At 42.9% G+C, this 27,974-nt stretch overlaps 1 protein-coding gene across 1 annotated transcript; it reads right to left on the bottom strand.

Annotated features, from left to right (window-relative positions):
• Positions 1-1,780: 1,780 nt before the first annotated feature.
• Positions 1,781-26,296, bottom strand: DNASE1L3 (deoxyribonuclease 1L3). Its single transcript, XM_060761007.2, has 8 exons — positions 25,986-26,296; positions 16,890-16,978; positions 14,176-14,259; positions 12,059-12,171; positions 9,947-10,059; positions 8,807-8,964; positions 5,254-5,350; positions 1,781-2,852 (listed from the first exon to the last, which is right to left on the bottom strand). The coding sequence occupies exons 1-8, from the start codon at positions 26,115-26,117 to the stop codon at positions 2,721-2,723; spliced, it is 918 nt and encodes a 305-aa protein (XP_060616990.2). The 5' UTR covers positions 26,118-26,296; the 3' UTR covers positions 1,781-2,720.
• Between the last annotated feature and the right edge of the window lie 1,678 nt (positions 26,297-27,974).

Below are 27,974 nucleotides of genomic sequence, written 5' to 3'. Positions count from 1 at the left end.
ATGCTATGGGAGGTCATGGGGAAAGACTTCCTCTGCAGTGGCACCCCAGTTATGGAATACTATCTCTTTATAGGCCCCATTGATGTCAATGCTGTTGTGCTTCCTACATCAAGTAAAACATGGCTGCTTATTAAATCATTACAGGGCATTTGATTAATTTTAAATTATTTTAAGCTGTTTCAACTACTTCTGAATCATTGTTTGATATGTTTTTAGCTGATTTTTTGTGTCACCTGGATGTTCTACCATCCTCTGGGAGGCTTCTCTCATGTCTCTGCATGAAAAAGCTGGAGCTGACAGTCAGGAGCTCACTCCACTCCCCAGATTCGAACTGCCAGTCAGCAGTCCTGATAAATTATTTTAGCTGATAAATTATTCTTATTGTTTTCAATTCTTTTAAACAATCCACATTGATGTTGTCCTTGGATACGGGATGTCATTATTTGAATAAATACATTAATAAATATTACCAAAGTTTGTACTTCACATACATAGCCTCATGTGCTTTTTATGTTTTATGGGCAGTGGTTTACATCAGCCTGACATGTGCTTTGATCTCTCACTTTTTGCCTAAAATGCTCCTATGAAGGCATGTAGCCGGGGGGGGGGGGGGGGGGGGAGCTTGAGAGGTTTCACCCCCCCCCCCCCGAAATTCTCATGGTGATCCGCAAGAAGGCCTTACTGGTGCATTATTTAAACTGTTATGTTTATTCATATCATGATCTGATCACCATGCTCAATATATCCCATATGCATGGGGGTGTTGGGGTAACGATACAAAAGGTTTGCTAGAGTAGACCCTCTTTCACTCAGACTCAGCCCCCCCTGGAATCAAACTCAGCCCCCCCCCCCCCAAATCAAAATCCTGGCTACGGGCCTGCTCCTATGTGAAGAATGCTCCCACGTACCTGGTTCTCACCCCTTTAGAGTATGAACCGTTCTAGTAAAATGCTTCTCTGAAATATGAAAAATGGCAACAACAACAACAACCAAAAAATTAGTGAAGAAAAAACAGATGGTGCAAAATTGACAAAATTACACCGGCATCATTAATCAGTCTGACTTAAGGGTAACTTTCACTGTCACCTTATATAGCAAGAAATTAGACCCCAAGTATCAAAGGAAGAGCAAGCTGTGAGAAGAAATCTCCCTTAGCATCCCAGGCCTAATTGCACCTGCACATTTTCAACTGTGATCATCTTTCATGTTTATTTCCCCCTTTCACCAAGACACCTTAGTAAAAGGGCAAATATCACCCATTTTGTAGAATTGTTTGAGGGACTTGATATGTGCATCATAGTGCACCCAGACTGAGTTTTTTTGTTTGCTATATATATATATATTTCCTGAAATCCGAATCTAGGTGGGATTAGGTGATCACTTCTTCACCCAGCTCTATGGATTTTATTTTGGTGTCTTGCTCAAATCAACTGCACCAGTAGTTCTCAACCTGTGGGTCCCCAGATGTTTTGGCCTTCAACTCCCAGAAATCCTAACAGCTGGTAAACTGGATTGGATTTTTGGGAGTTGCAGGCCAAAACACCTGGGGAACCACAGGTTGAGAATCACTGAACTACACGTTTCTGACTTCAAAGAGGAAGCTATGTAGGTCTATAAGATTTGGATGAGAATATTGACAAAAGGGAGCATTTGTTGTGCCATCGCGCTTGGGGGCTATTAGTCTTAATGAAGGAGGGATGGACATGGCACCTTTCCCCCAAGGGATTGCTTCTTACCCTCCTATAGGAAACTGGAACTCCCAAAAACACAAAACACTGTAAATAGCTCAAGATAAGTTTTATTTATCACAAAGTCATTTCTTCAAAGCAATGAGCTGGAAAACTTTAGAGGGGTGAAGGAAAACATAGGATACAGTCTCAATTAGTCCTGGGTCCAAGGGATTTGAAGCTGAGAAGCCTCACCAAGTTTCCTCTTTCCTCAATGGCTGTGAATGCCAGAGCAAACCACAACCCCAGTTCAGATGGCCTATGTTTTGAAGACTCAGGATCTTCCCTTGGTGCCAAAAGAACCGGCTTGAAGGCACTTGGGATCTCCTCAATGTTATCCAGGACGATCTGGACATAAAGCATGAGTCCCAAGGGTAAAAAACCTCAGAACTGTTGCTAAGAGGTAATTTAAATCAGGGTCCTTTAGAATCAAGTCTTTTACTTACGTCCATGTGGCATGAACTCTGATGGCAGAATGAAGAAGAAAAAGGAAGCTCTCCCCTGTTGCAGGAAGAGGTGGAGCCAAACAGTACTGATTGACAGCTACAAGCAACCAATCCATACAACTATACATAAGCAGGGTAAAAAGGGGCAGGATTAAGCATGATACAACAGTTTAAATCTTACAACTAACAGTTCTATACATAGGTGGCGCCACTCGCGCTGTCACATTTGTACATACCTGTTCTTAGTTCTTGGCAGTTAACTTTTATTTTGGCTGAAAGAGCTAAATGAACAATAAACGAAGAACTCAGAATTGATGTATGTACTATGAAGGCATTCAGACTGTCTCACTGCGTTTTAGTTTTTAGCAAAGTTTATTTTAATTTCTTTATTTTATTTAAGCTAATTTTGAACAACACAAATATTTCATTTTGCTTTTTGAGGTGTATCTCATGATGAAGGAGATGAACATTAATTTTTAAAAATATGAATCTTGCTCTTTTCCTGGGAATATATATTTTAAGATTTTTCTCTTTGTAGATTGGTTGTCTACTGGACATGTTGTGCATTACGATATCTATGATTTCTGTGATGCCTTGAATTCCTTGCCTTCCTTCTTGGGGAGGATCTGGTGGTCCTCAGCTGGAACTCTACTGGGAAGTGATCGCTTACAGCTAAAGCCTGTGAAAGAATGTCACAGAAGGCATGGTGTAATTGGACATCATGTACTTGTTCCAATACATTACACAAGTGTTAGACATGAACTCAGTTCTGTGTAGAATAGTTGCCATTTGCTATGACATGATAGCATTCAGAGACCAGTCTCTGCCAGGTCTTGGTGTCTTCTAAACAGGGCCATGGCCAGAAAAAAAATTCGGGGAGGGTTGAAAATTTTGAGAGGGGTGTGTGTGTGTTGAAACCTGCCTCCTAGCTCACGCTGAAGCAAAGAGCACAATAGCCTGCAGCTCCGCCCCCTGTCAACCACCTCCACCAAGTCTGGCCTCCTTAATGAGAGCATTCAACCCCCTCCCCCCGCAACTTGGTTGCTTCGCTACATCGGCTATTGCTGCAAGTAATGACAGTGTGAATAAATTGTCAATATTTGCTTGAGATTGTGCTTGCAGTTCTGGAGGGACTCTTAATTTTTTGCGTCTCATAGACTTAGACATGGGGATTTGGTTAACCAGTTAAAATTCATGAGTAAACCAGGTTTTTTTTTAACCTGAAAAATTTCAGGGGGAGGGGGGTTGAACACCCCCCCTCCCGCCCCCGGCTACAGGCCTGCTTCTAAATCAAAGATAACATAACTATTATGGAAGTTGCCCCAAGATTGCCTGAGGGCAACAGCAAGATGTTAGCCCTTCACATGTAAAAGCTAATGAATTGCAATTCAACCTTGCTTAAATACTGGGAAGGAAGCACCACCACTCCCAAAGGCAACCAGCTCCTTTATGAGATATAGGCAGAGTATCCCTTATATTAAATGTTTGAAGCCTGAACGATTTTGGATTTTAGATTTTTTGGGAATTTGGAATATCTGTTTTTGCATATACATAATTCAATATCTTGGAGATTGAACTCAAATCTAAACATGACATTAATTGATGTTTCATATATGCCTTATGCACGATGCCTGAAAGTAATTTTATATTCAATATTTTAAAATAATTTTGTGACCAAAAAACGTTTGTGTACATCGGATTTTCAGAAAACAAAAGTGTCATTATCCCAGTTACCTATGTAGACAAATTTGGAGTATTTCAGATTTCACAATTCTGGATAAGGGAATTGTACAAGACTAGCCATGTTTCATACAGTTCCAATATCCAAAAGATGGAAATGGCTGGGAAATTCAAGAGGGATTGGAGGGAAGGGTTGTCACTTCTGCCTGATAACACCTGTTGCCTAAGGCTGGGATCCTATGGGTGAGATACACCAGCATAATCCTTAATTATAAGACAAAATAGGCATTTTAGTAAACATTTCAGAAGAAGGAACTCACTACCCTCTTGTACAATGCCCACCTTCCTTGGCACAACTGCAGTCACCATACCCCCACAGCGAATTAATGACTGAGAAGCTGGGAGCACTGGGACCACCTTCCGATTGCAGCTGGGAGGCCAGGAGAAAGGAAGAGCCATTGCTCTCCTGGACCTCCAACTGCATTTTGGATCTACCACTAAACTATGTGAGCTGTACTTCTGTGTGAGCTACATAGGGGAATATATAACAAAAGAGAGCATAGCATGGTGATTGGAACATAGTTGGATGACATTTCTATAAGGTTTGAGATAGGCAGGTGAGGTGAAGTTGCTTAGGTAAGTACACTTACAGTAATTAAGTGACTAATACTGCTGTTTTTTCTGTAAAAACCCACCATGTGTGAATTTTGCTTAGAATAAATCCTAACATTGCTGAAATTCTTATCTAGTTCATGATCATGTATCCTGATCTGGACCATGGATAGATAAGACTTGGATGTACCAATTGACACATGGGTCACTGTTCCCACCAATTCAGGATGTCCCCAATAGACTGAATTGTTTCCAACCATAGTGTAGGATCCTCCCCTGTGTGAGGGAATGATAGGCTGGAAGCCTCCAGAAGCAACATAAGGCATTGTCATTTAGTCCAGTTATACTTTGGCAAACCACGTGACTTGATGGCATGCGCACACACAGGGTTACTGCAAGGAAGGAGGAAGGGGACAAAGTCAAATTTTAGAGAGTCTTTGTCATTTTTGGTTGCTGCAACTGCTCATTATCTTTAACTTCCAATCTTGATGGGTACCTTCTGCCAAGGCGTCATACACATGGCCCTCATCTTCGATGAGCTCTGAATGCCAGAAGGAATCTGGAATAATGCCCCCCCCCCCACAACTGTATTCTTGGATCCTGTTCCCCTACCCCTAATATTCCTGGCTCTTCTTGTTTTTTCCTGGTTGAAGAATCTAAACCTATATCTCATTCTACACCTCATTCTGCTTCCCGAGTTCAGCTACAGCACAGCTGTGGACTCAAAGGCTGGCAGATGTAGACTGAAATCAGGAAAGAATAAGAAAATCCAACCATCTGTTACAAACCTGTGCTTCAGTCATTGCAAAGACACTCTGGAAATCAAAGATATTTGCTGAGTTTGGCACGGCAGCGTTTATGAGCTTATCTCCATGGAGCACAATCCTATAATAATAGGTGAAAACAAGACCGCTGTGTATTAGCCATCTGTGCAGTAATGGAAGAAGTCTGTTAAGGTCAGAAAGAAAACTCAGACAGGTTACAGTGGTGGCTCAGGTTAGCACAAAGATGGAATCACAATCTGAAACTGATGTTCTGACTAGGCTATTGCAATTCACACAACACTGCCTCCCTCTGCTTCTGCACAAGGCTTGTCTTACTAGTCAGCAAACATGACTGTTAACTATTTCACTTGTTCAGGCAAAGCAGTATGAACTAGCTGGATTACATGATTGAATCAGCTCCCACCAGCTATGTGAAAGTGAGAGCGAAAATGGCGTAAGAGGAAATGGAGTCAAGCTTAACATCAACATCATATAGATGAGGAAGTAGCAGAATAGGCCACACAAAGAGGGGCTTCATCAGGGAATCCTAATGGTCCATTTCTACTGGTATTGTTACCTAGTGGGTCATCATTACTTGTACAATTGTGGTTACGTGTCTCTATACTTTCTTCACTCCCCAATATTTCTAAATGTCCTAGATAGATCTAGCTTTTGTGAGATCGGAACCCACCAGCCATGGTGATTTGAGGTAGATCAGCCTCAAAAGAAGGCAATGGCAAATTTCTTCAGAACAAATCTTGCCAAGAAAACCTTAGGATTTTTTTCGTGTCAAGAGTAACTTGAGAAACTGCAAGTCACTTCTGGTGTGAGAGAATTGGCCATCTGCAAGGACATTGCCCAGGGGATGCCCTGATGTTTTGATGTTTTACCATCCTTGTGGGAGGTTTCTCTCATGTCCTTGTATGGAGAGCTGGAGCTTACAAAAGGAGCTCATACACACTCTCTCTGGATTCGAACCTCCAACCTGTCAGTCTTCAGTCCTGCTGGCACAAGGGTTTAACCCACCACCTTAGGATAGGCTTGTCCTAAGTCAGAATTGACTTTAAGGGCCATAAGAGCAACCAATGCAAGCTGTACATCCTTTGAGATCAGTCCTTTGTTTTTCAGGTAGATGTATGTTATACCATTGAAGACTGCCATGGAAAGTTCTGGATTATGGGAATCCTGTGAATGTGACATTTTAGTGCAAAGATCACTTGGAGGAGAACTTCCCCAGGTGATTTTTTTTTGGGTTTTGCTATTGTCGATCATTGCAGGACTGTGCTAGGATTCTTATGATGAGAGATCACTAATCATTCTGGCAGCATCTGAGGCACACTGTTGGGAAAGAAAGCGTTATTCTGACTCAGGAGGACATTCATATGAGACATAACTCTCGCTTGCCAGCTGTGTCAGAAATAGGTTTAAGAGAGTCAATTCTGGCAAGGGCAAAAGAATGGGCAGAAGGAGATGAGTTGGGCCATCGGAGGGAATTGATTCATGTTGATCATTCTGCTCAGGTGATTATCCTGGCAGACTCCATGACCTCCAAATAGTTTTCTGTGTGAGGGAGTGCTTATAAAGGCCCAGTTGACAATGCATAGTCTTGCAATGGTTGGTTGCAAAGGCTGTTGCTGCATTGCTATATAGCTGTATAAGGTGCAGTAAGCAGGTTAGTTGCCCATGTTTCTTTTTCTGTTTTTTTTCTGACACAGTATCACTTCATAGAGTCTCATGGGCTAACTTGTTCCACTCCACGCATGCTACAATCTGTAGTTTAATAGTAGGCTGTGATGCTGCCCAGTTGCTCCCACAGTAAAAGATCTAGTACATAATACAGAAAAGGTCAACATAACCTTTGGCTAGGGCTGGGAACTGTGAGGCCCCCCAATAGTGGACTGGTGAAGATGATGGGCATTTGCCATGCAATGAAAAATGCAATGGAAAACGGACTGTGGATTGGCTTTGGATTAAGTTGTTGATTGTTGAACTTGGATGATTTTAAATGGTTTTAATCTAACTTATTGTTTACTTATTATGTAACTGTTGTTTTATCTGTTGTGTATATGGGGCATCGAATTGTTGCCAGCTGTAAGCCGTCCTGAGTCCCTCTTCGGGGGTAGAGAAGGACGGGGTACAAATATTTGATATAAATAAATAAATGCAGTCTCTTGAGGGTCATGCAATCTTCACTGTGCCTTAGGTAAATGTTGATTTTCCCTGTGGTCATAACAAAGACAACTTCCATGTTGCTTAAAGAAACTTGAAATTCTCTTGATCCCGAGAGTCTGAACAACTATTAGCCAATATCAAATCTCCCCTTTCTGGCCAAGGTTCTGAAGCGAGTGGTTGCTTTGATGGTGGGAACAAGGGAGAGGGCCTTCTCGGTGGTGCCCCCCTAGCTTTGGAATTCCCTCCCCATGGAGATTAGACAGGCTCCTACTTTGTCCACCTTCCGGAGGGAATTAAAAACCTGGATGTTCCATTGTGCTTTCAATTAGGCAGTTTTTCAATGGAGACTCATTTCGATCCTATTCTAAGTCTTGTAATTTATTATGGCCCTCCTATCGGTTTATTATGACACTAAGGATATTCCTATTCCTTAATTATTTTAACCTTGCACTTTCCATTGGTCCCATTTAGGAAGCTTTGCACTTACTTGTACCTAAACCCAGCGTCTTTGTTATCTCAGCCATAACATTTTAACATTTTATCCTACACATTTGGCTTGCCCTTTGTATTTGATTTTTATTATGATGTTTTGCACTCTTTATTTTATTTTGCTATTTTATGTATTTTGTTGTGATGTAATTTTTCTGTTATTTTATGTTTAACTTTGCTGTATTATTTTCGGGCTTGGCCTCATGTTAGCCGCCCCGAACCCCCTTTGTGGAGATAGTGTCAGGGTATAAATACAGTTTATTATTATTATTATATTATTATTATAAGATTGTTTTATGATTATGTTTGTTATCGTGTTATGTTTTATTTGATTGTTTTTCTCTGTATTTGGGCTTGTCCTTTCGTAAGCTGCCCCAAATCCCCTTGGGGAGATGGTGGCAGGGTATAAAAATAAAGTTATTATTATTATTATTATTATTATTGACAAGAAAACACCAGACATTGTAGGTATCAGGCTCTGTATAGTACAGACTCATTGAGTGCAATTGAGGATTTTTCGTAGAAGCCAAAATGACTAAACTGAGGCTATTGTACTTTGTAGACAATATGACTCACTCAAAAAGATGAAATGCTGGGAAAAGTAGAAGGCAGTAAGAAAAGGAGACTGCATTTCAGGTGGATAAACCCATTCAAACAAGCCATGGTCCTGAGTCTGCAAGACATGAGTTGGACTGCTGCTGACCTCATTCATAGGTCTGCATTTGCTTAATGGCAAACAGCAGCAACAACAGAGGACCCTTCCAGACAGACCCTATATCCCAGAATCTGATCCCAGGTTTTCTGTTTATTCCAGATTTTCTGGCAGAAAACCTGGGATCAGATCCTGGGATATAGGGCCTGTCTGGAAGGGCTCTGAGTGCAATACTGATAGGTGAGCTCCAAAGTGAGGTTTTACCTGTCATAGGGGCAGTGGGTGCTTGCCTTCACAGTTGTGTCAGTTTGGTCATCAATCAGCCAGATAAATTCATTGTGATTTCTGAGCCTGATGTCCTTCCAGTGCTTCCTTGCAACATAGCCACAGCCAGCATTAAAGTCTCCCAAGAAGATGAAATTCTAAACAGTGAGATTATGAGACAATCTTGAAAAGAAAGGAGCAGCACAGAAATGTAACAACATCTTACTTTTAATGTTTAATGTCATTAGAGATGTTTAAGAGGATGAACAAGAGGGCCTGGCTGAGTTTCAGAACAATGGCTACTCCTCATATGAGCGAGTGTGCACACTACACAGACTGGCTCACAAATGGATGACTTTCCTTCACCTTCCCAGTCCCAATTACCTGCATACAGTATTGACAGATATCTATAAGGAACAGCAGCAAATTAAAATAGAAGAAGGTGAATAGGTGTGTGTCTGTGTGGAGGAGGTGAATGGGAAAGATAGATGGACTGAAAAAACAAGAGCAACTGTGGCAAAAATGCAGCCCTGAGCCCACATGTGAGTCCCCAGTTTTGACCCCTTCACACCCCTTGGGCCATGTTTTTTCATCCCACCAAAAGACTGTACAACTATAGCACTATAATTCCACGTTAATTGCTTAGGCTGCATTCAGTAAATCCTGGAATCTATAATTTGGTTTGACTCCAAGCATTCTGGATGTGAATTCTAAGTGACTTCTCTGAACTGCAAATCCTAGGATATCATTGGATGAAACCTGGAAGTTAAAGTTGAAAGATAGTGCTATTGCTCATGCAAATTGGAAAAGCCCCTTTAAGCCTGCAGGACTGGTAATCCCGCCTTTAGGTCTTCCCTGTAGTTATTAGTATTGAAAATTCTCAATTTCAAAAATTAGAGAAGAATATTTTTTCCATTTCCTTTTGGTATTTTTGGAAGGCCATGCCACAACATTTCACCAAGGATCCCAGGGCAGAAAAAATAGCCCTCAGACCTTCTGGAGTTGCAAACTCCCGAATTAGACCTTTCGTTCTGAAGTGATATTACAAATTTCAGGACAGGAACCTTGTGTGCTTTGATGAAAGTTGATATAGTGAAAACCTTGATATAGTGAAATCATGCCAGAGTAACAGTGACTAACCTCAGACACCCAGTGCTGTTTTATATCCAGGTAAACATCATAAAGCTCATCAATTTCCTGCACAGCCATTTCAGGTGTTGTGTGCAGCGGGATGATCACAAATTCCCGGGCCACTTAAGAAATAAATATATTTGTTGAAGATTAATGACAATTATATCACCATCCTATAAAGATCAGAGAAACCGAAACATGTAATAAGCCCACTATTGTTGCAAAGCAGACTTGCTGATTTCTTCCAGTTTCCCTGTCCTGTGACAGCTTCCCGGGCAACTCAAGTGGCCTTTGGGAGAGTCTTTCAATGCAGAGGAATTGCTGTAGGGAAGGCACAGCAGCCCACAGTGGGATACAGGAGCAAGGAAAAGCCAATCACAGGAATTCTGTTTTGCTTCTGTATGTTTGCATACAACCATTAGATACTGTGGATATTTGGATTACTTCCCTTATACACACATGGCACCTAATCTTGTTCAAGCATTACAGACCAGAATTTTTCAGAAACAGAAAAATGTGTTAAATTCTCTTTAAATATCTGAAGACCATGAAAGACCTCCTCTCTGTGTGTCTTACATTATATTTAGGTGGTTATAGCAATTTGATTACTAGAACTACAGTGAGCTTAACAACTCATTTTATCTTTGTGACTGTTAGGGTGTATCTAAACTCCTAGACACAATTACGTTAATCATCATCATCATCATCATCATCATCATCATCATCTACAGTTCTTTCATTTTAGTATCTCATATATAATTCCTAGCTGGCCACACACTCAGGGCCAAAGCCTCATTTAGTTTCCACAGTTGTTAAAAGTAGATATAAATGCAGTGGGCACCAGGTACGGCTATAAAAGACCAATTCGTACGCACAGCAAAATGGCACCGTATCAAACACTTCTTAGCACTGCACAGAAGGAAGCACAGTAAGCCCTTTGTGAATATATTTTACCATAAAAACCCTAAGATGACACAATGCAAAATCAAACAAGAAATAGTATTAAGAAGATGACACTACCAGGTTTGAAGGGATATAATGAGGTATTGGGGAATAGCAGAGGACAACTATGAGTAGCACTGTGACAAATGATGCATCTGGGCTCAAGCCAAAAGGACATTTGTTTGTTGATGTGCTCAGAGGGAAAAGGAAAGTCCAAAGCTATACAACGCATGTCATAGGAATACGGAATGTGAGAAGCACGAATCTGTGGAAGCTAGATATTGTAAAAGAAAAATGGAAGGTATAAACATTGCAATACTTGGACTGAATGAATTACAATGGACACAATTCAAAGTGCTGGCTTTAGCCTATAAAGATTTTAAAAGACAGCATTCTGGGGATTCCAGGCTTCTCAGTACTCTCCATTGCAGAAGTCCAAGAAGCTAAAACAAAGATATTTTGAAACGCCAGTGTTTGGAATGATTACATTAATTAAAAAATATGCCAGGGTCATGAAGCAGGATTTTGGGAGAGCTATGCTTCATAGGGGACTGCCCACAGGTCCCTGTCACTGAAGTGATACAACCTGGGCAAATTTGACAACCTGGGCAGATTTGACAGCTTCTATCTCATGTGTTTTTGTGTGTTTTCTCGAGTTATATCCCAGTTCCTGAGTCCAGAAGACGATCTCTGACCGTCTTCTCCCCCTCCTTTTTTTCACATGTTTCAGATGTTTCCCTAATGAAACATGACAGAGCTGACAGGATGTTCCCCTGTGTCGTGGGAAGGGCTCTGTCATAAATTGTACCTTCAATGGAGTCTAAGTGTTTAGAAAGGTGGGGGAGTGTGGTATAAAGTCTTTAGAGAACAAAAATGGGAGGAAAGATCCTGAATGCTGCCTTGAGTTTCTTGAATGCCACTGGAATATAAAAGCAGCATAATAATAATAATAATAATAATAATAATAATAATAATAATATATCCTGCCACCATCTCTAAGGCGGCTTACAGATGTCACAAAGTGCCTAAAAACAAAACATAAGAATGAGCACAATGTAAAATACAGTAAAATAAAACACATGCACATATAAAAACATCAACTCAGACTCAACCAAGCTGCGGTCCTCTAATCATGGTGGTAAAGAGCTGTAAACATACATACATAACCAAACAACTAACCAGTGTTTGGAGAAGAGAACCAGACAACAAAAGGCTCCCTGGAAAGTGCGTCTTCATTGCCAGGTTGCAGATCTGGATACTGATAGGTTTGTTTCACAGACACCATTTGTGGCCTGTAATATAATTTAACATATAGGAAATTTGTTAGGTGAAGTATGGAGCACTTAGTTTTGTCAATTTATGAATACAGGCCACTTTTTTGTTTAAAGGAGACAATTCTAAAGGCTGCTAACAGTTAAAATCAGCTCTGAATCTCCTTGGGGAGAGAGGGCAAAATATAAATAAAGTTTTTTTTTAAAAAAATATCCACAATTAAAAAACATCAATGACAAGAACACAAAATGAATTTATTAGTCTGACTTTCTGGATGAGTAATTGAGGTTTTGCTAATGACCTAAAAGCTCCAGCCAACCTCTGGCATGCTGTGTCAATGCGGTGAAAATCTGTTCCAGCTATAACCTGGGTCTGAATCATGATAGCTTCTTTTTATGTGTTCGGTGTTATGTTTAAAACACAGCAACAGAATCTATAATCCTAGGAGGCAATTACATTTGAGAAATGCTAGAAAATCAAGTGCTTTGTCAAATGAAGACAGTGCAAGACAGTAGTAGGGCAATTTGGAATGTAACAAAATGCCACATTTTAATGGCCCCACAAGATGTAGAAGCCTTCTTGTTACAAGAGGGGTTTTTCCCCCCTTTCCACTTTTTCCTTGAAAAAGAAAAAAGGTCAAATGACTAACACTAGTCTTTTGGTCTAAGCAATATGTAATAAACCTATCATGCACATAAGTATTTTTACTGTCTTTGGAGAGAAGCACAGGAAGCAAACTATCAATCTTTGTAATATCAATTGCTGTAAAAGGTTACTGCCATTTAAACTCGTGTATAAGTTGCCCTCATGTATAAGTTGAGGGCAGCTTTTTAGGTTAAAGTTGTGGGTTTTGATATGATGTGTGCATAATGCCTGTTGTGCCTGGGGAGGCTTGCTGCCCATGGATGCTGCTGCCATTTTCCTAACCAGGCACTTAAAAAGGCATTCTTCCTTTTTTGATAAAAGATAAGGTACAATATTGATATAAAAAAGGAATCATTCCCTTCTCCCACTAGAGTGGTAAAAGGTGAGAGTTCAGTTCATCCCAGGAGAGTCTAAAAGAAGTGTTATTCTGAAGTCCTGGGGGTCAATCCCCACAGCCATCTCAATTCTTTGGGCTCCTGGAGCCTGAAGGAGAGGGACCACACTCACCCTCTCCACTCTAGTCTCCCATTTCTCCCCCAAAAAACCTTACTTGAAGGGCCTGCTGCCAGCGCAGGACCCTCTGCAGAGTAATCCCGATGTGTGAAAATGGCTCTTCAGGAGATGGTGGGGGAGGGAAATCATTTTCACATGTCAGGAGTACTCTGCAGAGGGACTTGCAATGCCAGTAGGCCCAGTGGGAAAATTATCTGGGGGGGATTGGGAGGTTAGTGTGGGTGCTGAATGCATCTAGCTACTCCTGAAGGAAAACCCAGGGTTGTGGGAGGATGTGGGGACAAAACCTTGGGAGGAACTGAGTTAAAATAACCCAGTTCTTCCTGTGATTTTTACCATGTAGAAGGGCCCTAAGAGAATATATGTCTCACCTGAATTTTTAGCTGATTGTGTGATTTAGCGTCATCTAGCCACCTCCCCTTTTATCCCAGTTTCTCTCAGATTTTAGGTCACGTGTAGAAAGGCCCTGAGTGAATCCTTGCAAAGAATTACACTGCTTATCTGATATCAGTCCTTGAGAGATAGACCACAAGTAGAAATGCTTAATGGTCAAGAAAGTGGCTCGTGTTATATAAACTATGTGGCTCATGTTATATAAACTATTTCATAGTTCACAAGAGGTTCATAAAGTCCAGGCTTCAAAGTCAAACCCTGTTATCTGGCAGACCAGATGTCTGTGATCAGTGTCTTATGGCTGTTATGTCTTATTTATGCAGCACCTTCAGAAGGTGTATAAAGCTTGTGTATAAAATATGTCTTTGTCCATAAGGAATGAAAAATGTAAATAATCCATGCATACTACAGGCCATGCTAACTTATCTTCTGGAATTGTTCTAAATGCTCATATAATCAGGGAATTTACTTACCTGTAGAAAAAAGCATATTGCTCTTTATAGCTCTTTCTCCCTAGTCTTCCACTGGCCACATAACGGTATTGTTCTTGCGAATGTCTAATGTGGAAAATAAAACTGATTTTAGTCGACACATCTGTTTTTTATTCATGTCTATCTCTGTCTCATATCTCTTTATCTGTATTTAAGAGGCAGAAAAAATAAAGCAGTGCTCTGTGGTCCTGGCTCTAACATCTGGAGGAATGTCTCAGTGGTTAGTTATTTGAGGTGCGGGGTGTATTATTCCAGCTGTAGGCAACCTGGCCCCTGCCAGATGTTTGGGACTACAGCCTCTGTGATAACACCATTCTGCCATTATCTCTCATCTTGTTGTCTTCCTTATTGTGTATAACAGCGGTTCCCAACCTGTGGTCTATGGACCACCAGTGGTACGCAAGAACTAAAATATACTCTTCAGTCTCACTTTTACTACATTGTTGCAATGAGAGTGACTGGTCTCACGAAACCTTCTTATAGTGCCGAGGCTTATTAAATATGGTTTTCTGTGGACAAGCAGATGGCGACTACATATGTTCTGTATTGGAAACTAGAGCTGATGTGGTCTATCCAATGCAATTTTCTGAATCAGTACCCCAAATAACCAAACCAAATCTTATTTGTAACCCTTTTGGTACTAATGTTGGAGAGTGGTCCCTGGTCAAGTGGTCCCCGGTCAAAAAAGGTTGGGAACCATTGGTGTATAACAACCTTCCAAAGTGGTCAATTTGACTAAGTATACCAAGACAACAAATAATCAATATGGTGAGTTGGTGGGCAAGCTTCTGACAAGGTTGGCAGAAGACCTTTTGCACAATGAGACCTTCTAAACTGAGGAGTGGTCTGAAACCTTCTGATTGAGAATTTTTAAAAGTAAAACAGCATTCCAGTAAAAACCAGAATGTCCATCTTTCATTGTTCTTGTAAACCCTTGGAAGAGAGAGGAAAGGCAGAGGGGGGAATTGGTTGAGGCTTGTTGGATATCAAGACTCCAGGAAGATTGGAGCAGATGAACTTGGCCCCAAATGCATACATCCTAGCATGGATAGTAGAGTGACTGTGTAATTAAGACATGTTAGGGACATTTTTGTTAATTTCTGTTGTTGGCATGAAGTAAGCTATTGTTTAATCTTTTTATAACATAAAACTGTAGTAGTCAAGAGATGAATTGGATTGTTTATTGATATATGTATTGTGGATTGTGTTTTTATGTTTTAAACTGTATACTGTTGTTTGTTATAAGTTGTTGTAAACCGCGTTGAGTCGCCGGCTAGGCTGAGAAACGGCGGTATACAAGTATAGCAAATAAATAAATAAATAAATAGATGACACTCCAAGCTGAATGATGCTCAGATTAGTAAAATGTAACTTTCTTATTTTGAGTAAAATGAATGCGTACCTATAGGAGGAATGCCCATTCCTTCACAAATAAAAATCTCTCCTCCCCCCCCCCCCCATGTCTTCCCCCAAGGAAATTTCACTTCAGTCCCTACATTTCTAGCATTGCAGTAACTTAAAACTTCAGTTGAGTATTTAGAAATAGTTGAAGCACTCAAAGAAAAGGGGTGGAAAAGAGAATATGAATAAAGCAAATTAAAGAATTCTAGGTGTGAACCATATTCAGTGAATCACTCTGCAAAGCTAGAAATCTGGAGACTGAAGGAGAATTTAATTTTGGGTGACAGAGTTTTTGTTCAGGGAGCAAAGCCCCTTGGGGTCCTGAAAGGCGGGCTATAAATATAGTAAATAGATAAATAAATAGCCCTTGTTCCTTCCCACATGAAAAGATGTCTTATTTTTCTTTCCTTGATCCTGTGTCTCTTGACTGCTTTCTCAAACTTATGATTGACTGATCAAACTTATGACTGACTGATCAAACTTATGATTTCCCAGGGTGAAGAGAACCACAGGACAACCGGAGTTCAATTGAAGGGGGATGAAGCAGGCAGAGTGGTTATCCAGAGTTCCTTTACAATCTGCCTTTATCTAAGAGGCCCCAAAGGGAGGCAATATACCATATATACTTGAGTATAAGCCAACCCGGATATAAGCCAGAGCACCTAATTTTACCACAAAAAACTGGGACAATGTATTGACTCAAGTATAAGCTGAAGGTGGGAAATGTAGCAACTACCGGCAAATTTCAAAATAAAAATAAAAATAGATTCCAATAAAATTACATTAATTGAGGCATCAGTAGGTTAAATGTTTTTTAACATTTATGTAAAACTGTAATTTAAGTTAACACTGTCCAACTCTGACAGTTAAACCATTATTCTAACCTTCTTCAATGTAAATGTGCTTGCACATCCTTCCAATAATAATAGAGTAAAATAATAAATGTAATAATAATAACCCAGTAAAATAATAAATGTAATAATAATAAATCGAGTAAAGCAATGTAAATTTAATAATAATAATAATAAGAGTAAAACAATAAATGTAATAAAATAATAATAATAATCCAGTAAAATAAAAAATAACTTTGACTCAAGTAAAAGCCAAGGGAGGCTTTTTCAGCCTAAAAAGGGGGCTGAAAAACTCATCTTATATTCGAGGATATATGGTAGTTGTGGCAACTGCTAGATTACTAAGCAAGTGGAGTGACGACTATGAGAAATATATCCTCACCAAGGGTGTTTGGCCTCTGCCTGATACTGCATGTTTAAATATTATTCACTTCTGTACCTTACCCATTTAGTTTCTCCAACAGAAAGGGACATAATCGGTTTCTGTTATCCTTTATTTCCATCAGTAGCATGATGTCGCAGCGAGAAATAATCTACAGGAGTAAATAAACAGTGTCTTGAAAGATGTCATATTTAATAGATTTAAAAGGGCTGGAAGGCATGAGAAGAGTTGAATGACATGAATAGGATTTGTCAGCTTCAGAATTTTTATATGTATGAGAAATTATAGGTTTTTGAATCCTGGCCTTTCATTCAGAAACTTTAACGTGGGCCCTGTATCGGAATGAGGGCAGGAATAACATTCTGAGAGTAACATTGGGAAAGCACTCTCATATTTCATTATAAACATTCATCTCTTTATCTATAATCATAACATGTTAACAGACCTGTTCTACAAGGGTGAAGTGGAAGCTAGCTGTGAAAACAACAGATTAGCCAGTTGTGAGACCACAAAGAAGTCTTCTCTCCCAATTCCCAGTGCAGTTTTGCACTTTAAAAATGTTTTACCTCCTCCTCATTATTGTCCTCCCTTTTCCTCTTTTTCCTCCAGAATGGGACAAATGACAGGACAAACATGCAGTTGCTATTGTTGCTTTTCAAATATAATTTTAGAAAGTTTCCTTAATGCAGAGCCTTGTTTTTCCCCAATGAAAGGATTTGGAAAGTCTATTAATTACTTCTGTCTTCCAAACTGAACAAGTATTTATTATGCCAATTTATATGTTTTTAATATCATTTGACAGGCCAGAGAAAGACATTAAAGACATACTGTGACCATCTTTCTATATTTCCTCTGCCTTCATTTAGATTGATTCCAGTAGTCCTTATGGAGGAGAAGGCAAAATAGCCCATGATAGGTTAACTTTTCCCTTTGCCTGTGACATTTCGTTCCATGGGTATGATGAACTTTTGAAAAAAACGGAGCTCACTCCAGGTCCTAATCATTCAAATTTATGTTGCTCATTTTAAACATGCTTGTGTGATTGAGTTCTACTGAAATGAAAAATTACAGGTAAAATCTGGTTGTCATTAATGGAATTGATGTATTCTTGAGCATTTTTTAAAAAATGGTACTGGGGCAAAAGGAGCAGGCAAACATATTTCAATGAACATTTTATCCAAAACCAACAATATGTGTATGTGAAATGAAACAAGCAGGACAGGTAAGCTTGACATAATAAAAATATGATGGACCTTCTAGAGGCTATTTGAAGGTCCCCCCCTCCCCCAAATGCATTTCTTTCACCAGATTCCACTTTTTTGATGATTCCAGATATTATTATTATTATTATTACTTTTTTATACCCTGCCTTTCTCACTGTGAGGACTCAAGACAGCTAAGAACATTTATGGATCTATACCAGGAATGTATTGTCAAAGGCTTTACCAGGAATGACTGGTGATGCATGCTTGTCTGCTCTTCTCTTTTCTCTTTTCAGGATGAAGAGAAAGCATCGGTGAGTACCTTCTGCATTCGTTTGCTTAACCAATTACAGATCCACCTAACCGTAGTTTTGTCTAGCTCACATTTGACCTTTGCCAGAAGGTCATGGGGGACCTTGTCAAAGGCCTTACTGAAATCCAGGTACGCTACATCCATAGCATTCCCCACATCTATCCAGCTTGTAAAAGAGATCAGATTAGTCTGGCATGACTTGTTTTTGATAAATCCATGTTGACTATTAGCTATGACTGCATTAGTATCTAAGTGTTTGCAGACCACTTCCTTAACAATCTTTTCCAGAATCTTGCCTGGTATTGATGTGAGGCTGACCGGACGGTAGTTGTTTGGGTCGTCCTTTTTTCCCTTCTTGAAGATTGGGACCACATTGGCCCTCCTCTAATCTGCTGGAACTTCTCCCGTTCTCCAAGAACTCTCAAAGATGATTGCCAATGGTTCCAAGATAACTTCCGCTAATTCCTTCAATACTCTTGGGTGTAGTTGATCTGGCCCTGGGGACTTGAACTTGTTTAGAGCGGCCAGGTATTCCTGGATGACTTGTTTGGGGCTGGATGTTGTGAAGAACCCTTACCTTTAGCAGCCAGAATGTGGCCTAGCGAAGCCTGTCGACCTGAACAGTTAGAATGTGGGCCTAGCGAAGCCTGTCGACCTGAACAGTTAGAATGTGGGCCTAGCGAAGCCCTGGCGGCCATCTTAGGATAGGGAAACAGGGAGACACCATCTTAGGTCAGGTTTTCTCAGAGGGGGCGTGTCCTAGTACAGTAAGCAAAGAGTAGATGGCCAGGATTGGTTAAGAATAGGGGGCGGAGACTAATATTCAAATAGAGGAAAAAAGTGTACTTTTTGAATTTGAGGCTTGAGCTTTGGCAGTTGGGATTTGTCAGTTGGGAGTTAGGTAGTCGGTTGGTGTTCACAGTTGGATAGATAGGAGAATTGGGTTAATCTTTTGTAGTATTCAAGGGCTAGAGGAATTAGCCAGGAATACTGACAGTGGGAACAGGACCTTGCTTATGGTCTGTTTCTTTTATTTCTGTGGAAGGCTAGTCCCAAGGTTGTTTGGCTAGAATCCAGAAAGTGGGAATTTGGTTTGGAATTATCATCAGAGATTAGTTTCCTGAGATAATCTCCTGTTTGTTAACTCTAGATTTGAACCCAGTACCCATCTAAGAATTGTACATCAAACGTAACCAAAAGCTTTTGTGCCATTCACTTACAGAAACCATTATGTATTTGTACCAGAAGATTTTAAGCCTGTTAAAGAAACGTTTTGTTATAGTTAACACATTACAACAGCCTGTGTGTGAACGTCATTGGTATTTAAACCCTCTGAGGAAAATAAACACTATAGTAACACAGAAGGGTGTTACTAAGTATCCTCTCCACACATATAACTCAGCCTGAATACTAAGAAAAGGTGGCAGCATACCCCAATTGAAGAAACTGTTACAAAACTTCTCAGTTTAGATGTCATTCAAATATAGCTATACATAGTTATATCTTTCCCGGTCTGATAAATTCAAATTATTTAAAATCTTCTCTACTCCTCGACCTTCCTTCCTCCCTTAGTGTGATATAGCTTTATAATTGGTGGCACACCAGTGTGATCCTTCCTGGGATAATCCTTATAGATGTCCTCTAATCCCTCATCCACTTCATCTTGCTGAGGAATTCCTGTTTGAACACACGATGTTCCTCTGGTTTCAAAGTGAAATAACATATTTTAGACACCTGAGAGTTTTATTGCAATTTAGAGCCATATTGGGAATTGAAAAGCTTAGTTGAAAACTCCACATGGAATAAATTAATGTTTTTATTCAGTACCTATTTAGCTAGTAGTATAGCCTTATTCTGACCCCTACATCTGAACAGACACTTACGATCTCATCACACTCACCTAAAAAAGTGTCCTATGATGTTTTCACCCTGTCTTCTGGATGGAGCCTCATGCCGGCCATCAGACAATGTTGTGTAAGTTCCGGCAGAGGTCCTTCCCCCAACCAGGGTGAAAGTGTCACCAGCGGCTTCCCCCACAACACAGTAATTCTGTTTAACTAACCCCTTATAAGAGATTCATAGACCCCCCCCCCTCTCTCTCTATATATATATTAGGCCTGTTTGATCAAGAAAAAATTTGTTTCTAAAATCGATTTGTAATTGGGGTGTTTTTTTGTTTCGATATTTAAAATATTTACAAAACTTTCCAAAAAAATGTTTTGTTATTTACGAAATTTCGTAAATATTTACAAAACATTTTAGAAACAAATTTTTTCTTGATCAAACAGGCCTAATAGATAAACTGAAACTCCATTTGCCTAGTTTCCAACAGACCTCTGAGGATGCCTGCCATAGATGTGGGCAAAATGTCAGGAGAGAATGCTTCTGGAACATGGCTAGCCGGCTGCTCTGAGCGCTGCTTGCCCCTCAGCAGCGCCGCCGACCGCCGCGACGCCCCCGACTCCCAACACAGCCCCTCAGACCGGCCGCCATCTTAGCCATTCCCTCCCCCGTCCCCCGCCCCTCCCTCCAGAGAATTGTTGGAGCGGTGCCTTGTGGGAAACGTAGTTCCAAGGGGCACGGGGAGGCTAAAAAGGCAGCTCCGAGGCACCAGAGACAACCCAGCCTCTTTTCCACTGAGCTACTCAAGCGGTGCCCTAAAGCATCATGGGAAACGTAGTTCTAAGGCGCTGTTTGGGTTGCTAGGGAGGAAAGGGAGTGAGAGGAATTATTGGGAAGTGGAAGCTAATGGTGCAGTAGCAGATAAACTGAAACTCCATTTGCCTAGTTTCCAACAGACCTCTGAGGATGCCTGCCATAGATGTGGGCAAAATGTCAGGAGAGAATGCTTCTGGAACATGGTCATACATACAGCCCTGAAAACTCACAGCAAAAGAAGAGCCTGAAAACTCACAGCAAGAGCGCCATCCGATCGGCTCCGGCTGCTGCGCCCTCCTCCTCCTCCTCCTGGCACTTCCTGCAACACAGCTGGGAGGAGGAGGAGGAGGAGGAGGAGGGCGCAGCAGCCGGAGCCGATCGGATGGCGCGCGCGCTCCTGCGCCCTCCTCCTCCTCCTCCTCCTGGCACTTCCTGCAACACAGCTGGGAGGAGGAGGAGGAGGAGGAGGAGGAGGGCGCAGCAGCAGGAGCCGATCGGATGGCGCGCGCGCTCCTGCGCCCTCCTCCTCCTCCTCCTCCTCCCAGCTGTGTTGCAGGAAGTGTCAGGAGGAGGAGGAGGAGGAGGAGGGCGCAGCAGCCGGAGCCGATCGGATGGCGCGCGCGCTCCTGCGCCCTCCTCCTGACACTTCCTGCAACACAGCTGGGAGGAGGAGGAGGAGGAGGAGGGCGCAGGAGCGTGCGCGCCATCCGATCCGCTCCGGCTGCTGCGCCCTCCTCCTCCTCCTCCTCCTCCCAGCTGTGTTGCTCGCGCCGCCCCTTCGCGCCGCCCGCCCCATTTACTGCTGGGGTGCTTGGGAGCGCCGGATTGGCTCCCAGGCACCAGCAGCACAACAGCCTCCATCCCATTAACGAGACGAGCTGAAGCTCGTAAAAAAAATGGGGCTGCTGTTTCGATATTTTTAAACCCTTCCGGGTTTGAAAATATGTTTTGAAATCGCGTCAGATATGCTAAAAATAACGAATAAATTACGAAAAAACGAATTAACGAACTAAAACCGACAGGCCTAATATATATACATACATACATATTTAATGATGTATAATATATATCTATATATATAAATCTGTTAGGTTGGTTATACCGGACAGGTAAACTCTAAACCCCCCCAACGAAACTGCACCAAAATTGCCATGGCCCTAGGACAACCCACTCGGTACAAACTAATCCACTCACAATTACAAACAACACAACAACACACTCACAAAGTGGCAAAACAACTGAGCATGCGCACTGGAGCAAAGTCTCCAGCTCGCGCGCACACATGGCTGAACGGCCAATGCGCCCTCAGCACTTCCCTCGCCCCGCCCAGCACGAACATGTCGCCGCCCACACACACACAAACAACGCAACTTCCCCCCGCCCCCTTCCCTCCACCCCCTCCTTCATCTTACCCCTCCCACGCTGCCTCCAAGCCTCGCCGCGCCGCATCCCCACCGGAAAGACACGCCTCCTCCCTTCGCCCCACCCCTTCCCTCCCTGACTCACTCCTTCCCTCCTCCCTCCCTCCCTCCCCCTCCGGAAAGACACGCCGGTGGGGATGCGGCGCGGCGAGGCAGCGGCGCTTGGAGGCAGCGTGGGAGGGGTAAGATGAAGGAGGGGGTGGAGCGAAGGGAGGGGGCGTGTAACCAGAGAGGGAGGGAGGAGGGAAGGAATGAGTCACAGAGGGAAGGGGTGGGGTGAAGGGAGGGGGAGACTTTGAAGACACGCCCCTCCGTTCGCCCCACCCCTTCCCTCCCTGACTCACTCCTTCCTCCTTCCACCCCCTCCGGAAAGACCCGCCCCCTCCCTTCGCCCCACCCCTTCCCTCCGTGACCTTGAGTATGGGAGTTGTAGTTCACCGACATCCAACTTCGCCCCGCCCCCTTCTCGCCCACACATGCACCACGCAACTTCCCCCCTCCCCCTGCTAAGCCCACCCACGCCGCTGCCAAGCCTCGCCCCTTTCTAACCCTGCCACCCTCTTCCCCCAGTCCAAGCCCCGCCACGCCGCTTCCTGCCCTGTCGAAACCATCTCTCCGCCCCCTCCTTCATCTTACCCTGCCCATGCTGCCTGCACTCCTCCTCCTCCCACCCCACTCTGCCGAAGCCCCACCCACACCCACCGACGCCCCGCCCCTGCACTCCTCCTCCTCCCACCCCCCTCCGCCGAAGCCCCGCCCACACCCACCGATGCCCCGCCCCTGCACTCCTCCTCCTCCCACCCCCCCTCCGCCCAAGCCCTGCCCACACCCACCGACGCCCCGCCCCTGCACTCCTCCTCCTCCCACCCCCCTCCACCCAAGCCCCGCCCACACCCACCGACGCCCCGCCCCTGCACTCCTCCTCCTCCCACCCCCCTCCACCCAAGCCCCGCCCACACCCACCGACGCCCCGCCCCTGCACTCCTCCTCCTCCCACCCCCCTCCACCCAAGCCCCGCCCACACCCACCGACGCCCCGCCCCTGCACTCCTCCTCCTCCCACCCCCCTCCGCCCAAGCCCCGCCCACACCCACCGACGCCCCGCCCCTGCACTCCTCCTCCTCCCACCCCCCTCCACCCAAGCCCCGCCCACACCCACCGACGCCCCGCCCCTGCACTCCTCCTCCTCCCACCCCCCTCCACCCAAGCCCCGCCCACACCCACCGACGCCCCGCCCCTGCACTCCTCCTCCTCCCACCCCCCTCCGCCCAAGCCCCGCCCACACCCACTGACGCCCGGCCCCTGCACTCCTCCTCCTCCCACCACCTCCGCCCAAGCCCCGCCCACACCCACCAACGCCCCGCCCCTGCACTCCTCCTCCCACCCCCTCCGCCCAAGCCCCGCCCACACCCACCGACGCCCCGCCCCTGCACTCCTCCTCCCACCCCCTCCGCCCAAGCCCCGCCCACACCCACCGACGCCCCGCCCCTGCACTCCTCCTCCCACCCCCTCCGCCCAAGCCCCGCCCACACCCACCGACGCCCCGCCCCTGCACTCCTCCTCCCACCCCCTCCGCCCAAGCCCCGCCCACACCCACCGACGCCCCGCCCCTGCACTCCTCCTCCCACCCCCTCCGCCCAAGCCCCGCCCACACCCACCGACGCCCCGCCCCTGCACTCCTCCTCCCACCCCCTCCGCCCAAGCCCCGCCCACACCCACCGACGCCCCGCCCCTGCACTCCTCCTCCCACCCCCTCCGCCCAAGCCCCGCCCACACCCACCGACGCCCCGCCCCTGCACTCCTCCTCCCACCCCCTCCGCCCAAGCCCCGCCCACACCCACCGACGCCCCGCCCCTGCACTCCTCCTCCACCCACCCCCCTCCGTTGTAGCTGCTGGGATTTATAGTTTACCTGTAATCAAAGCATTCTGAATTCCAGCAACGATGGAAAAAAACCAAACGTGGCACACAGGACTCCCATGACCCAACAGAAAGCACGAGAAGGGTTGGGTAAGCATTGGGAAGGAAGAAAGGAAGGAGGGAAGGCAGGAAAGAAAGAGGTATCGAAGGAAGGAAAAAGAGAAAGTAGAAAGGAAAGAAAAATAAAAGGAAGGAAAGGCAGGAAAGAGGTAAAGAAGGAAGGAGAAAAGAAAATAAAAAGTGAAAGAAGGAAGGAAACATGGAGGGAAGAAAGGAGGCAAAGGAAGAAAGGGGGAGGGAATGAAGGAAAGAGAGAAGGATGAAACCAAGGAGCGAAAGAAGGAAAAAAAGAAAGAAAGAGGTAGAGAAGGAAGAAAGGAGAGAAAGGGGGAGAAAAAGGGGGAAGGAATAGGTAGGTACCTCTCTTTCATAACACTCCAGATACCTACCTCTACTTTGAAAAGTTTTACTATAGGCCACAGCAACGCGTGGCAGGGCACAGCTAGTGTTTCATATAAACATTACCGTATAAATTAGGTTTGGAATTTTCTTTCCTTTACACTTATGCATCCCTCTTGACTTTTCGGAAACAAGTAAAATCCTGGCTATGGGATCAGGCTTTTGTAGATTAGGCTTTTGAAGATTTGGCAGACTTGCTGATGTGATGACGTATATAGAACTGATTGACTGCCCCTTGGATGATAAACTGGTGACCGCTGACTGCTTGATTGTTTTTATACTGTTTTATATTGTTTAATACTGTTATTATTATATTGCTGTTAAATTGTATATATATGTTTCTGATGTGGGCGCCATGGGGTACCAATTTGTTAGCTGTCCTGAGTCCCTCTGCGGAGGTTGAGATAGGACTGGATATAAAAGTCTGAAATAATAATAATAATAATAATAATAATAATGTACTACAGTTCATTCTTATGTAGTTTCCTCTATAGCTGCTCAATGTGGTTCATCACAAACATAATTGTTAATGGATTTTCTTGTCTTAATTAGAAACTTAGCCATTTTAGTGGCATTTACTGCAACTCAATCAACAAAATTTTGCAAATTCTAAAAGTGTCTACACCAGCCTTTTGGGTGGTGGCGGAGGGAGCATTTCTCATGTGACATGCCTATGGACTACAGGTGACTCAGTAGTGTGTCTTGACGCACAGTTTGGAAAGCTCTGCCTTAGAAGCCTGAAATGGAACTGAGCTCACTGCAGTATGAAGATGATATACATTCTTGCTTATGCGTATCACATGTTCCAAAGGGCTTAAATCAGTTGTCTCCTGGGAGGACATGTTATCATACAATCACCTTTCCCTGCATCTTCTCTTATGATAATTTCTCCTCAACCAAACCAAATACGTAACTGGAATAATGGAACCAAATCAAGAATGCCAGTAATAAAACTGAGAACAATACTCTTTCATGTATATCTGCATAATGAATACATAAATCTTACCAACTATAGAACTGCAAATTGAATTTTACACCATTAGAAACACACCAGATGTATTAGTGTCAACCATGCACTAACTTGGAACTCCATACTGTAAAAATAATATAATCTGAAAGATGAGTTAGATAAAAAGACCTAGCATTCATCTGAGTATTTGTGTAATTCCAGAGAGTGAACAACATACCTCTACAATGACATCCATGATTTCTGGTCTTGTTCTTTTAGCTTCTCCGAATGACCTCACATTGAAAGAGCAGATTCTTAGGCTCAGAGCTGCATTGAAAGCAAAGAGCAGAAATAGAGAAATACGCAACATCTTTCAAATGTGGCCAAAAGAAAATACAGTGAGGTATGCCTCCTTCACTCAACACTCACTCTATAGAATAACTCAATGGAATTGAACTGTTATATATTTCACGGCCGCTATGCAAATATGAGGCAAGTGACAGGCTTCCTCCACAGTCCATTTCTCTATTTTCAGATCAACATCTGTTGTTGAGGAACTTGACTTTCTGCCTTGGGGATTGCCTGAATTCAGAGGCAACTCCCACAATTGACTCAGCAAAAGTGAAATCTCAGGAGATCCTATGGCCTGAAGTATGCCTAGCAGCAGAAAATTCAGTTTGTCCCAGTCATATACAAATGGGAAAGATCCTGATTTATAGACCCATGGGAGCATTCAATTGTGTGCAACTGAAACTTTGTCCTTAGCACTGTTGGAGTTGATGTTTTTTAAAAAAACAAACTGGATAAACAGAGCTATTTTGCAGTTATTATGAGAGGTGACTGTAGCTGTAGAATATGGTGGGTAAGTGACATGATAATTTAGTAACTAAACGGTCAAGTTTAGTTTAGGGTCAGGATGGAGATTTATTTGTTGTTTGCATCATCTAAATAAAACACAAAATGGAGAAGTGTACAAAAACAGAGGTGGAAAGCAATTGAAGATCACTTCCTAATTTTGGTTAAAGCTGACTTCCTAATTTTGGTTAAAGCTGACTTATGAGACGAATTTATGGAACTATTTTTTTCACATCAATGTGAGGATTTTTGTAACAAAAGAAGTAGTTATATATTAAACTGAATGCATATATAAAGCCCCAAACATTTCATGCATCTAATCAGGTTCCAGGGTAGGACTTGGCTATAAGTGCTGCTCATCAGTATCACAATCTTAGAGGTAAATCTTAAACTCTTAAATATAAGATACAACATGATAACAAATATTCACTAGAGGTGGAGCATCCCTTATCTGGAATTCTCAAAACCAAAATACTCCAGAACCTGAAATTGTCCACATGGATGGTCGAGGCAGTGACACCTTTGCTTTTTGATGGTTCAGTGCACACACTGTCTGTTTCATGTACAAAATAATTTGAAATATTGTGTATAAAATTACATTCAGGCTATATGTATAAGGTGTATAAGGTATATATGAAACATCAATGACTTTTGTGGTTTTTCTTGGGTCCCATCTCCAAGATATTTTATTATGCATTTTATGCAAATATAGGTACTTGAAAACAACAACAACCACAACAAAGCAAAAACAAAACCCAAACTGAACACTTCTGAAAAACCTATTGCCTTATTCAAAATGAAAAGTCATAGTCCTTATATCTGGTCAGTGCAAGATCTTTCCTTTCCACCTAAACCTCTCTTTCAGAACTGAACTTGGAACTGCCCCTCTTGGCCACATCATAATTCATACGAGTTGCATTAACAAGTGCTGAGGTTATCAGTCATGTCATTCCAGATGTTTCTCATAAGACCTTTTGGTTGTTCTCTCTAAAGTCCCTTTTTTAAAAAAAATAATATTTTTATTGATTTTCTTAGAATACATCAATACCTTCAATACTCTTATATTGCATCCTTAATTCATTACATCAACTATAAGTGTATATATACCTTGTATATATATTTCTTTCTCTCTAAAGTCCTTTCTACACTGCTATATAAAATCCAGATTATTTGCTTTGAATTTGATTATCTGGCAGGGTAGACACACATAATCCAGTTCAAAGCAGATAATGGTCATTATTTGATTTGTTAATGTGGATTACACGGCATTGTAGATCCAGCCTGAGGAAAAAAAAAAAGAGGAATGAACAGATCTCTACATTCTGGGCATGGGATTTCTAACACTGGAAGATTTTCAAAGCTGGAAGGCTTT

The sequence above is a fragment of the Anolis sagrei genome, chromosome 2 (assembly GCF_037176765.1).
Source record: "Anolis sagrei isolate rAnoSag1 chromosome 2, rAnoSag1.mat, whole genome shotgun sequence".
NCBI lineage: Eukaryota > Metazoa > Chordata > Lepidosauria > Squamata > Dactyloidae > Anolis > Anolis sagrei.
This window is presented reverse-complemented; position numbering and strand designations above follow the sequence as displayed.